Source organism: Rattus norvegicus, chromosome 9 (assembly GCF_036323735.1).
Source record: "Rattus norvegicus strain BN/NHsdMcwi chromosome 9, GRCr8, whole genome shotgun sequence".
Classification (NCBI taxonomy): domain Eukaryota; kingdom Metazoa; phylum Chordata; class Mammalia; order Rodentia; family Muridae; genus Rattus; species Rattus norvegicus.
Genome location: NC_086027.1, coordinates 13,715,849 through 13,729,559, shown reverse-complemented (window position 1 = coordinate 13,729,559; position 13,711 = coordinate 13,715,849). Strand labels below are relative to the sequence as shown.

The following is a 13,711-nucleotide window of genomic DNA, read 5'->3' as shown; positions in this document are numbered from 1 at the left end:
TTCTGGAAATCAGTCTGGAGGTTCCTTAAAAATTGGACATTGAACTACCTGAGGACCCAGCTATACCTCTCTTGGGCATATACCCAAAAGATCCCCCAACATATAACAAAGACACATGCTCCACTATGTTCATAGCAGCCGTATTTATAATAGCCAGAAGCTGGCCTCCAAAGCTCTGAGAGATTACAGTTCTGCATAATTTAATTCTTTCCTGCCTGCCATGAGCAGGCCTCCAGATCAGCAAGTTCCTTTGGAATGGTTTTGCTTGTTTTTGTTTATTTTCCATGGTGCTGATTAGAAAGCCATGAATTTTTTTGTGAATTTTAAATTTCAAGAGGTGACACCCAGAGTTGATGGTGGTTTCCTTCAAACACTGCAGTGTAGTTGCAGCATAAAAAAATACGTCTTGTGACAAGAAGTGGAAAAAGAAAGTTGATGAGCTAAGAAAAGTAGAGCCTTGAGCCAGATCAACCATTTGGCTTCCTCAAATATGGAGCAAGCATGGAATGTGGCTTTTTCAGAATCGAGGGGGTTTTTAGGATAGGGCAGTGAATACTGTGTGGTGCTAACCCGTCCCTTTTGTGGCTGACAACCCTTAGGAGACAGGTCAGAATGTGCCAACAGCACAGAGTTGGCACTGCTGGTGTTTGAACTCAGAAGTGCTCAGGAACTGTGAAAGTTTCTCTGTTGTCACCCTGGATCCATCTAGTGAAATAGACCACTGTGATGCTGTGTAAGAGGCCGTTGTGAGGGCTGGAGAGATGGCTCAGTGGGTAAGAGCACCAAGTGTTCTTCCAGAGGTCCTGAGTTCAAATGCCCGCAACCACATGGTGGCTCACAACCATCTGTAAGGAGTACTGATGCCCTCTTCTGGTGTGTCTGAAGACAGCTGCATTGTCTGACATGTAAATAAATAAATAAATAAAGATTGTCATCTACTGCAGTTTCTATGTGGACAGGGCACAGTTAAAAGGCTTAAAGATCAAGTACATTGCCTGTCTTTAAAGATCAAGTGTATCACCTAACTTTTAAACCAAGAAATGTAGTGTCTTTTTTGCTGCTTGTGTAGCTTTTAGTGATATATCTTTTCTCCTAGTACATCCTTTGTTTCCATAATTGTTGTTTTCAAGTATATATAATTATCGCTCCTATTTGCAGAGCTATTCAATATTTTCATTTGTTAAATATTTGTGGTGAATTTACATTGTGCTATCAGTAAAATGCTATGTGAAAATTTTAGAGAATATACCGGTTTGGGTAATTTTAATAACCTTTGCCCTCAAGTGGTGGCCTGTTTTCACATTGAAAAGACTGGAATTCATTACCATCCATAGCAGGATTGATAGGGAAGCAAAATGGACAGCGAAAGTGTTGTTCTCTTTGACAGTTGTGGGAGCCAAGAAAGAAGTGTGACTTGCTTTTTGTGATTTACCAAATCAAGACTCAGTATCATTACTATAGAAGCCCATGGAAAAAATGATGAAGTTTTTAGAAATCACCAGTAGAAGAAATGGTGGTTTTGCTTATATTGAATTCTGAGTTTCAAAGTTATGTTTCATTTTTCTTTATTCCTTAATGAGGCTTTTTATTAAGTTTTTGATTCACCATTACACCCTTAGATGCACAGTGTTAGAATCGTAGTAGGTGCTCATTAAATCACTGACCATCGGGGAGGAGGAATGATAAGAAAGTATGTATTTTCTGTAAGTTCTGTTAGTTTGGGAACAGGTGGTTTTAGGTTGACCAGTCATAGCTTGGTATCTTGTCCCACATAAGACAACTTGACAGAACCCCCTTTCTGGCCATTATGTTCAACTTATTTTTCTCTTAATCATTCTTGAAAATCATGGAAGTAGTGTGGAAAATTGATTGTACCTGCAGTATAGCAAAAAAGCTCAGTCTAGATAGGTAAGCAGTTATGTTTTCCATGAGCTGATGTCTTAACACATCTAGATTTTAGGAATTTAGTGTTCCGTTTTCTAAACATACATCTTACAGCGTACAGATAACATCGTGATAGAATAAAGGAATCTTTTGATTTAGCACCAAATTCCCTAAAGCAATGACTACTGCACAGCTCTCTTGGCCATATGAATAGCCGAAATTATATTTCACTCTTTTAAAGAAATAATGAAAGCACTTAAGGTTAAGCAAAGCCAATGGAAAAGGTCCCTGTGGTGTTTCTCTTTGGTGCCTTGTGCTCTTTCTCGAGAATGACTTGAAGAAGTCAGGGCGATCAGGTGGTCAGTTTGGTCAGGCAGTCATGAGCAGATGGTTAAGCGATGTGCTAGGGCCCCATAGGCCAGTGAGCCCAGCTGAAGAGCAGAGGCTAGGCAGTGAGCCCAGCTGAAGAGCAGAGGCTAGCCAGTGAGTCTGACTGAAGAGCAGAGGCTAGCCCGTGAGCCTGACTGAAGAGCAGAGGCTAGGCAGTGAGCCTGACTGAAGAGCAGAGGCTAGCCAGTGAGCCTGACTGAAGAGCAGAGGCTAGCCAGTGAGCCTGACTGAAGAGCAGAGGCTAGCCAGTGAGCCTGACTGAAGAGCAGAGGCTAGCCAGTGAGCCTGACTGAAGAGCAGAGGCTAGCCAGTGAGCCTGACTGAAGAGCAGAGGCTAGCCACTGAGCCTGCCTGAAGAGCAGAGGCTAGCCACTGAGCCTGACTGAAGAGCAGAGGCTAGCCACTGAGCCTGACTGAAGAGCAGAGGCTAGCCACTGAGCCTGACTGAAGAGCAGAGGCTAGCCAGTGAGCCTGACTGAAGAGCACAGGGTAGCCAGTGAGCCAGGCTGAAGGCTGAAGAGCAGTGATTTTAACCTTTATTTATAAGTTCTTCAGTTTTCCTAAAAGACAAAAGTTTGCCTCCATAAAGATTGATTTAAAAGGTTCTCCTTGCTCTCTTCTTATTATTTACTTTCCTCTTGGTCTTATGACACAATAATTTCCTTACTCTCAAGGCCTTACTCTCAACGCTATGCCTTTACTTCTAAGTTCTTCTTGAGTTCTGTTCTCTTCAGTTCAGTTCTGTCTAAAAAGCTTTCTCTCTCTTTGTCCTCAGCATTTGTATATCTTTCTGAACACAGCATCACATGGTGAAAAGTTTACCACAAGTTTGCACAGGAATTCAAATCATAAGTTGGATAATCAGTTTACGACTGAGAATGTTTACATGCATATTCATGAAGAGTAATCATCAGGATAAACTGTCACCATCTGTCACTGGCTCTGCACGTTCATGGAGAGTTAAAAGCTGTAATTTTTATGAGAAAAGAATAAGTGAAATTGCCTATAGGCAAATCCAGTCAATTATTTACGTTCAGTCCTTGCACCTATAGTAAATCATTAGTTCTCTTTTAATGAACTTTTGTTAATTGGTTTATACCCTCTTAGAATGGGTTCTAATTTGTAGGTGCCTGCTTGGTATTGCAATAGCAATTCACTCATGAAACTTTAAGAAGGAAGAGTTCTCAATGCAATTTTGATTACCAGAGAAAACATAATAGCTGTCCCATTATAAAGGAGCTTAAAATTACTAATCTAATTTTAGGAATTCTTATAGAGCCATCATAAGAATTAAGAAATCATCTATTTGTCTGTACATCATCACGCCAAGACAATACATCTTCGTTGCTCTGTGGTGATCTGCTCAAAAGAGTGGGGTAAAGAGCATGACAAATACAGAGGCAGATACTTGCAGCCAACCATTCAGCTGAGAGCAGGGTCCCCAATGGAGGAGTAAGAGAAAGGATTGAGGGAGCTGAAGCGGTTTACAGCCCCATAAGAACAACACTAAGAAACACCCAGAGCTCCCAGGACCGAAACCACCATCCAAAGAGTACACATGGACAGACCCATGGCTACAGCTGCATATGTAGAAGAGGATGGCCTTCTTGGGCACAAATGGGAGGAGAAGCCCTTGGTCTTGTCAAGGCTTGATGCCCCAGTGTAGGGGAAACCAGAACAGGGAGGCAGGTAGGCCTGAGTGTTTGGGTGGGTGTGATAACACCCTCACAGTAGAAGCGGGAGGGGGTTTTATAAGGGGTTTTGTGGAAACCAGGAAAACGGATAACGTTTGAAATGTAACAAAAGCCCTCTCTGGGGAAGGGACAGCGGATAAGGTGCTCTGAGCCCCTACTTCCCTGCTGCCTCCCTTTGATCACGACTGTGGTGCATGGTGTCAGCCTGGGACTCTCCATGGGCTGCTGCTGGCACTGGTCCTGGCGTTCATGGCCAAGAGCATGATGAGCAAGGAGCACATGGTTTGTCCCGATTCAGAGCAGGGCGAGTGGCCACCAGAGAATAAGCACAGCTTCCTGTACGATCATGAGGTCTTCCTGGGCAAGGAGGACTCCAAGACCTTTGATAGCTAAGCCTGGACTAGAGCAGGAGAAGTTGGGGAAAATTGTTGATCCAATTGACAGTGATGAAGGCAGCCTTGTTACTACTGAGGACCTGAAAGTTTGGATCAAACAGGTACAGAAATGATACATCAACCAAAATGTGCCTAAACTCTGGAAGGATTATGATAGGGACATAGATGAAAAATCTCCTGGGAAGAATACAAGCAGGCTACCTATGGCTACTACCTGGGAAACCTTGCTGAATTCCAAGATAGCTCTGATCATCACAACTTTAAAAAGTTGCCTCCACGAGATGAGAGGAAGTTTAAGGCCTTGACGGTGACCTGACAGCTACTCAGGATGGGTTCATTGCTTTTCTGCACTAAGAGGATTTAGAACATATGAAGGAGATTGTAGTTCTGGAAACGCTGGAGAATATCGACAAGAACGGGGATGGTTTTGTGGACTAGGATGAGTACATTGTGGACATCTTTTTCTCACAAGGACAATTGCCCTAAGACATACTGGATTTTGTCTGGGGAGCAGTTCAATGATTTCCCAGATCTGAACAAGGATGGGAAACTGGATTAGGATGAGATTCACCATTGGATCCTCCCTCAGGACTATGACCATGCACAGGCTGAGGCCCAGCATCTAGTGTATGAGTCAGATAAAAACAAGGATGAGATGCTGACCAAGGAGGAGATTCTAGACAACTGGACCATGTTTGTGGGAAGCCATGCCACCAATTACAGGGAAGATCTTATCAAAAATCATGATGATTTTTGAAAGAAACTCATCCTCATGTGGCCAACAGTCACATGCTTTCTACGGATATTCTGGGTGATTGCTATATTTGTCAAGTATATAGCAGTTGTCTCCCTAAACAATAAGAAACCTTTCTAAAGCTCAAAAAAATCATACATTGCACCACAAACAATAATAGTAGGAGATTTAAACACGCCACTTTCATCAGTGAACAGATCAGGGAAACAGAAATTAAACAAAGACACAGAAAGACTAACAGGTTATGAAACAAATGGATTTAACATATATTTATAGAACACTCCACCCTAAAACCAAAGGATATACCTTCTTCTCAGCATCCCATTGTACCTTCTACAAAATTGACCATATAATCGGTCACAAAACAGGCCTCAACAGGTACAGGAAGATAGAAATAATCCCATGCATCCTATCAAAAAACCACGGACTAAGGCTGCTGATCAATAACAACAAATAGGACAGAAAGCCCACATATACATGGAAGTTGAAGTCAATGACAACTTGGTCATTGGAGACGTAAGAAAGAAATTAAAGACTTCTTAGAATTTAATGAAAATGAAGATACAACATACCGAAACTTATGGGACACAATAAAAGCAGCGCTAAGAGGAAAACACATAGCTCTGTATGCCTGCAAAAAGAAACAAGAGAGAGCATATGTCAGCAGCTTGACAGCACACCTAAAAGCTCTAGAAAAAATTAAATAAACCGTAGAGGAGTAGAAGGCAGGAAATAATCAAACTCAGGGCTGAAATCAAACAAGAAGAAACAAAACCGAGTATCAAAAGAATCAGCAAACCCACGAGCTGGTTCTTTGAGAAAATCAACAAGATACATAAACGCTTAGCTATATTAACCAGAGGTCACAGAGTGTATCCAAATTAATAAAATCAGAAATAAAAGGGAGACATAACAACAAAATCTGAAGAAATTAAGAAGATCATCAGATCCTACTACAAAAACATATATTCAACAAAACTGGAGAATGTGGAGGAAATGGACAATTTTCTATACAAATACCAGGTACCACAGTTAAATCAGGAACAAATAAACCATCGAAACAACCCCATAACTCATAAAGACATAGAAACTGCTAATAAACATCTCCCATCCAAAAAGAGCCCAGGACCAGATGGATTTAGTGCAGAATTCTATCAGACCTTCATAGAAGACTTCATACCAATACTGTCCAAACTATTCCGCAAAATAGAAACAGACAGAGCACTACCAAACTCCTTCTATGAAGCCACAATTACTATTATACCTAAACCACACAAAGATACAACAAAGATAGAGAAATTCAGACCTATTTTATTTATGAATATTGATCAAAATGCTCAATAAAATTCTTGCAAACTGAATCCAAGAACACATCCAAACAATCATCCATCATGGTCAAGTAGGCCTCATGGCAAGGATGCAGGGATGGTTTAATATACGGAAGTCCATCAACGAAATTCATCATATAAACAAAGTCAAAACCACATGATCATTTCATTAGATGCTGAGAAATTATTTGACAAAATTCATTACCCTTTCATTAATAAAGTCCTGGAAAGATCAGGAATTGAAGGCCTGAATCTAAATATAGGAAAATGCAAAATACATCAAACCTGTACCTAACATCAACCTAAACTTAGAATATTGAAGGAATCCCACTAAAATCAGGGACTAGACAAGGCTGCCCACTCTTTCCCTACTTAAGTACAATATGGTACTTAACATCCTAGGCATAGCAATCAAACAATGAAAGTAGGTCAAAGGGAAAAAATTAGAAGGGATGAAGTCAAAACACTAATATTTGAAGATGATATGATAGTCTACTTAAGCAACACCAAAATTCTACCAGAGAACTACTTAACCTGATCAACAACTTCAGCAAACTGTCCGAGTATAAAATTAACCCAAACAATTCAGTAGTCTTCCTCTACTCAAAGGGTAAACAGGCTGAGAAAGAAATTAGGGAAATGACAGCCTTTACAATAGTCCCAAATAATGTAAAATAACTTGCTGTTACTTGAACCAAGCAAGTAAAAAATGTGTATGACAAGAACTTCAAATCTCTGAAGAAATTGAAGAAGGTCTCAGAAGATGGAAAGATTTCCCATGCTCATAGATTGGCAGGATGAATATGGTAAAAAATGACCATTTTGCCAAAATGAATCTACAGATTCAATGCAATCACCAACAATATTCCTACTCAATTCTTTATAAAGGTAGAAAGTGCAATTTGCCGTCATTTGGTATAACATAAAACCCAGGATAGCAAAACTATACTCAACAATAAAAGACCTTCTGGGGGAATCACCATCTCTGACCTCAAGCAGTATTACAGAGCAATAGTCTGTATGGTATTGGCATACAGACAGGCAGATCAGTGGAACATAATTGAAGACACAGAAATGAACCCACACACCTATGGTAATTTGATCTTTGACAAAGGAGTTAAAACATCTAATGGAAGAAAGATAGCATTTTCAACAAATGGTGCTGGTTCAACTGGAGGTCAACAGGTAGAAGCATGCAAGTTGACCCATTCTTATTACCCTGTACAAAGCTTAAATCCAATTGGATCAAGGGCCTCCACATCAAACCAGATACACTAAAATTAATAGAAAAAAAGTAGGGAAGAGTCTCGAAAGCATGAGCCCTAAGGAAAATTTCCTGAACAAATACCAATGGCTTATGCTTTAAGATCAAGAATCGACAAATGGGACCTCATAAAACTGAAAAGCTTCTGTAAGGCAAAGGACAGTGTCATTAGGACAAAAAGGCAACCAACAGATTGGGAAAAAATCTTTACCAATCCTGCTTCTGATGGAGGGCTTATATCCAAAGTATACAGAAAACACAAGAAGTTAGAGTACAGAGAGCCAAACACCCCTGTTAATAAATGGGGTTCAGAGCTAAAGAAAACATTCTCAGCTGAGGAATATCGAATACCTAAAAAGCACCTAAAGAAATGCTCAACATCCTTAGTCATCAGGGAAATGCAAATCAAAACAACCCTAAGAATCCACCTCACACCAGTCAGGATGGCTAAGATCAAAAACTCAGGTGACAACAGAGGCTGGGGAGGACGTGGAGAAAGAGAAACACTCGTCCATTGTTGCTGGGACTGCAAACTGGTACAAGCACTCTGGAAATCAGTCTGAAGGTTCCTCAGAAAATTGGACATTGCACTACCTGAGCACACAGCTATACCTGTCCTGGGCATATACCCAAAAGATTCTCCAACATACAACAACACACATGCTGCACTAAGTTCATCGCAGCCTTATTCATAATAGCCAGAAGCTGGAATGAACCCAGATGCCCTTCAACAGAGGAATGGATTCGAAAAATGTGGTACATCTACACAATGGAGTACCACTCAGCTATCAAAAACAATGCTATGTTCAATTCATAGGCAAATGGAAAGAACTAGAAAATATCATCCACAGTGAGGTAATCCAATCACAGAAAAACACACTTGGTATGCTGTTGGGAGCGATGGCCTTGAATCCCTCCATTATTGATGTTATTATTATGGTGAGCATTAAGTATGACTGGGTTCATTGAAAATCCCCAGCCAGCTGCAGAAGACTAATACAAATGTGGTGGGCAAGATGAATAATCATATGATAACGTGTGACGTTAAGATACCCAATGTCATGACCTGTAACCTTTCTGAAAAACCAACATCCTGCTGACTAATAGATATGACAAACCTGTGACCTTTCTGACATCCTGTCAACATCAGCCGATTCCCTGACCACACGAATATTGTGTCCTTGGCGTGGGTAAATGTTTCTTACTTCTCTCTTCTCTCTGTTACCCATTTTATGGTACAAATTCAGCCTTGGGGAAAAATAAAATTGTCACCTTGATCAGACTCTTGTCTTGGAGTCCTTCTTCACGTCTCTTGTCCCTCATTCTCTTCCAGATTCTCAGCACCCCTCATTGACAGTATGCACTCATTGATAAGTGGATATTGACCAAAACCTCAAATTACCCAAGATGCAATCTACAGATCTCAGGAAACTCCAGAAGAAGGATGACCAAAGTGCAGATGCTCCCACTCCTTCTTAAAATGGGGAACAAAAATATACATAGGAGGGGATATGGAGGCCAAATCTAAAGCAGAGACCGAAGGAACAGCCATTCAGAGCCTGCCCCACATGTGGTCCATATATATACAGCCACCAAAACTAGGTAAGATTGATGAAGCTAAAAAGTGCTTACTGAAAGGGACCGGATATACATCTCCCCTGAGAGACACATCCAGAGCATGTCAAATAAAGAGGTCAGTGCTGGCAGTAAACTGCTGAACTGAGAACAGGACGCCCTTCATGGGAGTTAGAGGAAGGATTCAAAGAGCTGAAGGGCTTGCAACCCCATAAGAACAGTCATGCCAACCAAATAAACCACTAGCAAAAGACTATATATGGACTGACCCAGGGGTCCAACTGCATATGTAGGAGAGAATAGCCTTGTTGGGGCACCTGTGGAAGGGGAAGCCCTTGTTCTTAACAAGGTTGGACACTCAGTGCAGGGGAATGTCTGGGAAGGGGTTTCTAAGTGGCGTGGATTGGGGGACCACACATATGGGAGAGGGCACGTGAGGGGGGCTTATGGACCAAAAGCTGGGAAAGGGAATAAGGTTTGAAATGTAAATAAAAAGTATATATCTATTAAAAAATAAAATTTAAAAATATGATAATACTACTAAGAAATAATCAAAATAAGAAAATGTGAATAAGAAAGAAATTTTAGGATTTGGAAAAAGATGAATGCCAGGTATTTGAAAACTGTATGACCATGGTAAACACTTTAATATACTTGAGTAATTTTTTTACATGTTAATGAACTGCATCTTTTTTTTTAAATAGTGAATGGAAATCCAGTCCCTTCCTGGCTGTGAGTCTAGGTATCCAGATGTAGTGGAATTCATTATTTGTTGAGTCCTGAACCTTTGAGTCTGCTTCTAACACAGCTTATGCCAAGGAAACTAGGCCAAGGTGATATCTAAGCCATTGACCAAACTATCTGGACTAACAATCACAGGTGAAATTCCACCTTGTAAATGGGAGGAGAGGAATAAAAGATATCTTTAAGGATTTAAAAAAAGATGAAATGTACCCAAAAAATCCAATAAAAAAGTTTAAAATAGGGGTTGGGGATTTAGCTCAGCGGTAGAGTGCTTGCATAGCGAGCGCAAGGCCCTGGGTTCGATCCCCAGCTCCGGGAAAAAAAGAAAAAAAAAAAAAAAAAAAAAGAAAAAGAAAAAAAAGTTTAAAATAAAAATAACTTAGGAAATACAAAATACTGGGGTGCCATTCCACAATCATGATGTGTTTATTCTGTGATAGCTTACAGGTTAATTTACTTCTCTATGACTGTTTTCTTATTTCAAAGTAAGAAATGGCATCATCTGTGGAGTGGATGGTGAGAACAAAAGCTTTGGCTAACTTGAATAATCGATCCCTCCCGAGCATGTGCTTAACATTCTAAGCACAGGGAAATTTCCTGAGGGGATTAAAGAACAAAATCCAAACATAAAACAGGAACAACAACGATTTAAAAACATTCTGCACGCTGGGTATGAAGGCATGTTACAACTTTAATCAGCTTTGTAGGTATTTCTAATATACACACAAGAAACAAAAATCCTATCACAGTCCTAGCAGTTGCATCCAACAAAGAGAGAGCTGTGAGGTAGTGCCTGCTACTTCTTTCCCCAGATACCCCTGGGCCTCAGGCCTGCACCCAGTGAGCTGGACCAAGAGCAGCCAGGTTGAAATTCCTGCTGCCATGGCAGGATTCTGCAGGAACATTTCCCTTTGACAGCAAGGAACCTGTGTGGAGGAGACCTCTTGGTGAGTCCTCAAGGACTCTACGTTCCTATTCTACAGGGAGAAGCCCTGCCAGGTCTTTGGCAAGGCCAGCCAGTTGTTTGGGTAAGTCTCTGGTCCTGTGGCAGAGGGCGAGGAATGGCAGAAAGAATGGCAGCTCCACTGAGAGCAAAGGCTACCCCTTCTAGGCCTATGACCTCCTAATTAATTTATCTTTTCACCTGATGCCCTATTCACATTTTCTTACTATCATACAACTGTGATCTTGATGAGCAGCTGGGCTCTTGTTTTCTTAATTAGTTCTTTGTTGTCACGGACCTTTTTAACTTATTCTAGCCCCTGACACTTATTCATACCTTCTGTATGCAGTAGGACCTTTGATGGGCCTGCCATCTCAAAAATAGAAGCTTCGGTAATCCAAAAGATTGGACTCCAGTTTACCTCAGGCCAGGAAAGAAGTCAGCCACCATTAGTAAAAGAGCAAGGGAAAAATTACATAGGAAAAACAAGTGCCCTAATCAGAAGAGATCCTCAACTTCTAAGGGGTGCACATCTGCACCCCTTTCTTCTGAGCTTTGCATAGTGACGTTGTATAACTCCAGATGATAGTAAAAGACAGAGCTCTTCCCAGAAGGGTCATAAATGATTTTCACTCTTACATCTGTGAGGTTGGGTGGCATTATAGCACACATTCAGGTTGAATTATAACACCTAGGATAAGAATACAGAATCCATATATCACAATGCCAAATGGACTCCCTCCTGAACTTATGGACCCATTAAAATTGAGGTTCAACCTGAACTCAGGCCATTCCACTCCCTTCCCGTCCTCCTGATTCTTATGTTTGGTAGGAGTAAAGGATCATGGTGCAGCCCCCAATATTCTCATGCCTAGACCTGACTATTCAGGAAGAATGATAATGGAGAAGAGATGGCTATGTGGTTACAATGTAGTAACACAAGGTCCAGGTTGACATTTGCTCACTGATGTCCAATTTAATTGTCTTGTTATATTTGAGAAAGGGAAGGTGTCTGAATAATATAAAAAAGGAACAGAAATTTATTATTTTATATATGCCCTATAGTTGATCCCTATGCTCCCAAGGAAAAGCAGTTTTTATTGCAAAAAATAGGATTATAGACCATTGATTTTGTGAAATACATGGATATGTAAATGGAAACAATGTCAGCTGTCAAGGACTGCACAGTAAGCAAATATTTCCAGGTTTTATACACTCAGAGGTATAGAAGAAATATATTGCCCTCCAGAAAAAGGGAAAACCTTAGGAATCGAAATGTGTGTCACATGCATTGTCTCGAGTAGTAGATTTACTTTTAAGAAAAATCTCCCTCCTCCTTGGTCCCTAGAGTTTTCGGTGCTAAGAAAAATCTGTTCTCCAATTCAGGGTTGTAAGCAACTATCCCCAGCAAAAGCATTGTTGACTTCTAATGAAACAGAGAGAAATATCTAGCTTTGAAATAGGGGTTGCCAAATGGTATTCCCAGTGACACATGAGAGACTGGAGGAAAGGGTCCCCACAGAAATTCATCAGTGTGGGGAAAGCTGGTTAGTAGGTAGGCCATAGAATTTTCCAGTGACATCACCAGTAAGCCGTTCACTGGACAATCTTTTGTATCTAAGAGCTCCCTAGAATCTTCTGTGATGTCACCAGTGTTGTGGTGACACCAACTGCCTTTGGGATATTCCTTCAGTTCCCTTTGGGTTCACAAGCAGGCATGTTTCGCCAGCTGCTCAGGCTATTTCGAAAGGAAAGTGTTGATCAAGGAGAGACCGCACCAGGTCAGAGGGAAGCTGACCCCCTCTCTAGTGAAACAGGAAGGAGGAAATCATTCTGGGGAAGGCTTGGTGAGTTCTGGGCAGAGTTTGGGAACATCCTCAAGGAGGTAGTTTTGAGATGTGCCTTCTAAGACTAGGCCTTACAAGCAGGAGCCTTGGGATTTCTCAAAGGCAAACCAAGAGTCAGGAGTTCCTAATCTTTAATTTGAGAGAAAGCCATAATGTGGTAAGCCTTCAGTGTCTTTTCTTGAAGCTTTTTAAATGTGAGTGTCAATGAATGGCAGGAGGAGGCACTGTGAGATTAACAATGTGACCATCCATGGTTGGGAGTTGAAGCACTTCATCCTCTAGATTACTGTAGATTACATAAAGTCTCCGATGGCTAGAACAAGGAAGGTTGCACCCCTAGTCATGAATTGAGTTCTCAGACACTTTGGGCTGCAACACACATGATTAGAGCTTGATGGTGCTAATCATTATGAACTGCAGGATTGACTGCTCCACATCTGATATGAGATAAAAATGTCCCAGATGTTTATGTATCAGTCAGGTTATACTGTTCAGGGTGAAGGGTCCTGTAATAGTGAGTGTGGTACGAGTATGGCATTAGAGGTTGGGAAGAGGGACATAGCTTAAGAATCCACCTTTAAGAAAGCTTTTCTGCTCTTTCAGGGATTCACCCAGACTCTACCATTTCCCCTTCCTCAACCTCCTTTGGGGATTCAGAATGATCTTTTCTGCCCATGGGCCATCAAATATGCAAATTCACTTGGGTTTATCTATCTACAGGTTTTGGTAGGAAGGCATCATCCCAAAATATCATCACTAAGGAAGAGGAGTGTCTAAAGGAACTGGAGGAACTCAAATTTGAAATCCAGAAGTGTCAATTCGAGAGGGATGAACTTTACCAAATCCTGGATCTTTATATCTATGATGAGTGGGACCACAGGTAGTCATTATGC

At 41.0% G+C, this 13,711-nt stretch overlaps 1 protein-coding gene across 1 annotated transcript in view; it reads left to right on the top strand.

Moving 5' to 3' along the window:
- Positions 1-8,689: 8,689 nt before the first annotated feature.
- Positions 8,690-13,711, top strand: part of LOC134480503 (uncharacterized) — a 94,039-nt gene continuing 89,017 nt past the window's right edge. Inside the window, exon 1 of the mRNA XM_063268009.1 lies at positions 8,690-13,698. Within this exon, the coding sequence (XP_063124079.1) occupies positions 13,493-13,698 (206 nt within the window). The 5' untranslated portion in view covers positions 8,690-13,492. The remainder of the gene's footprint in view (positions 13,699-13,711) is intronic.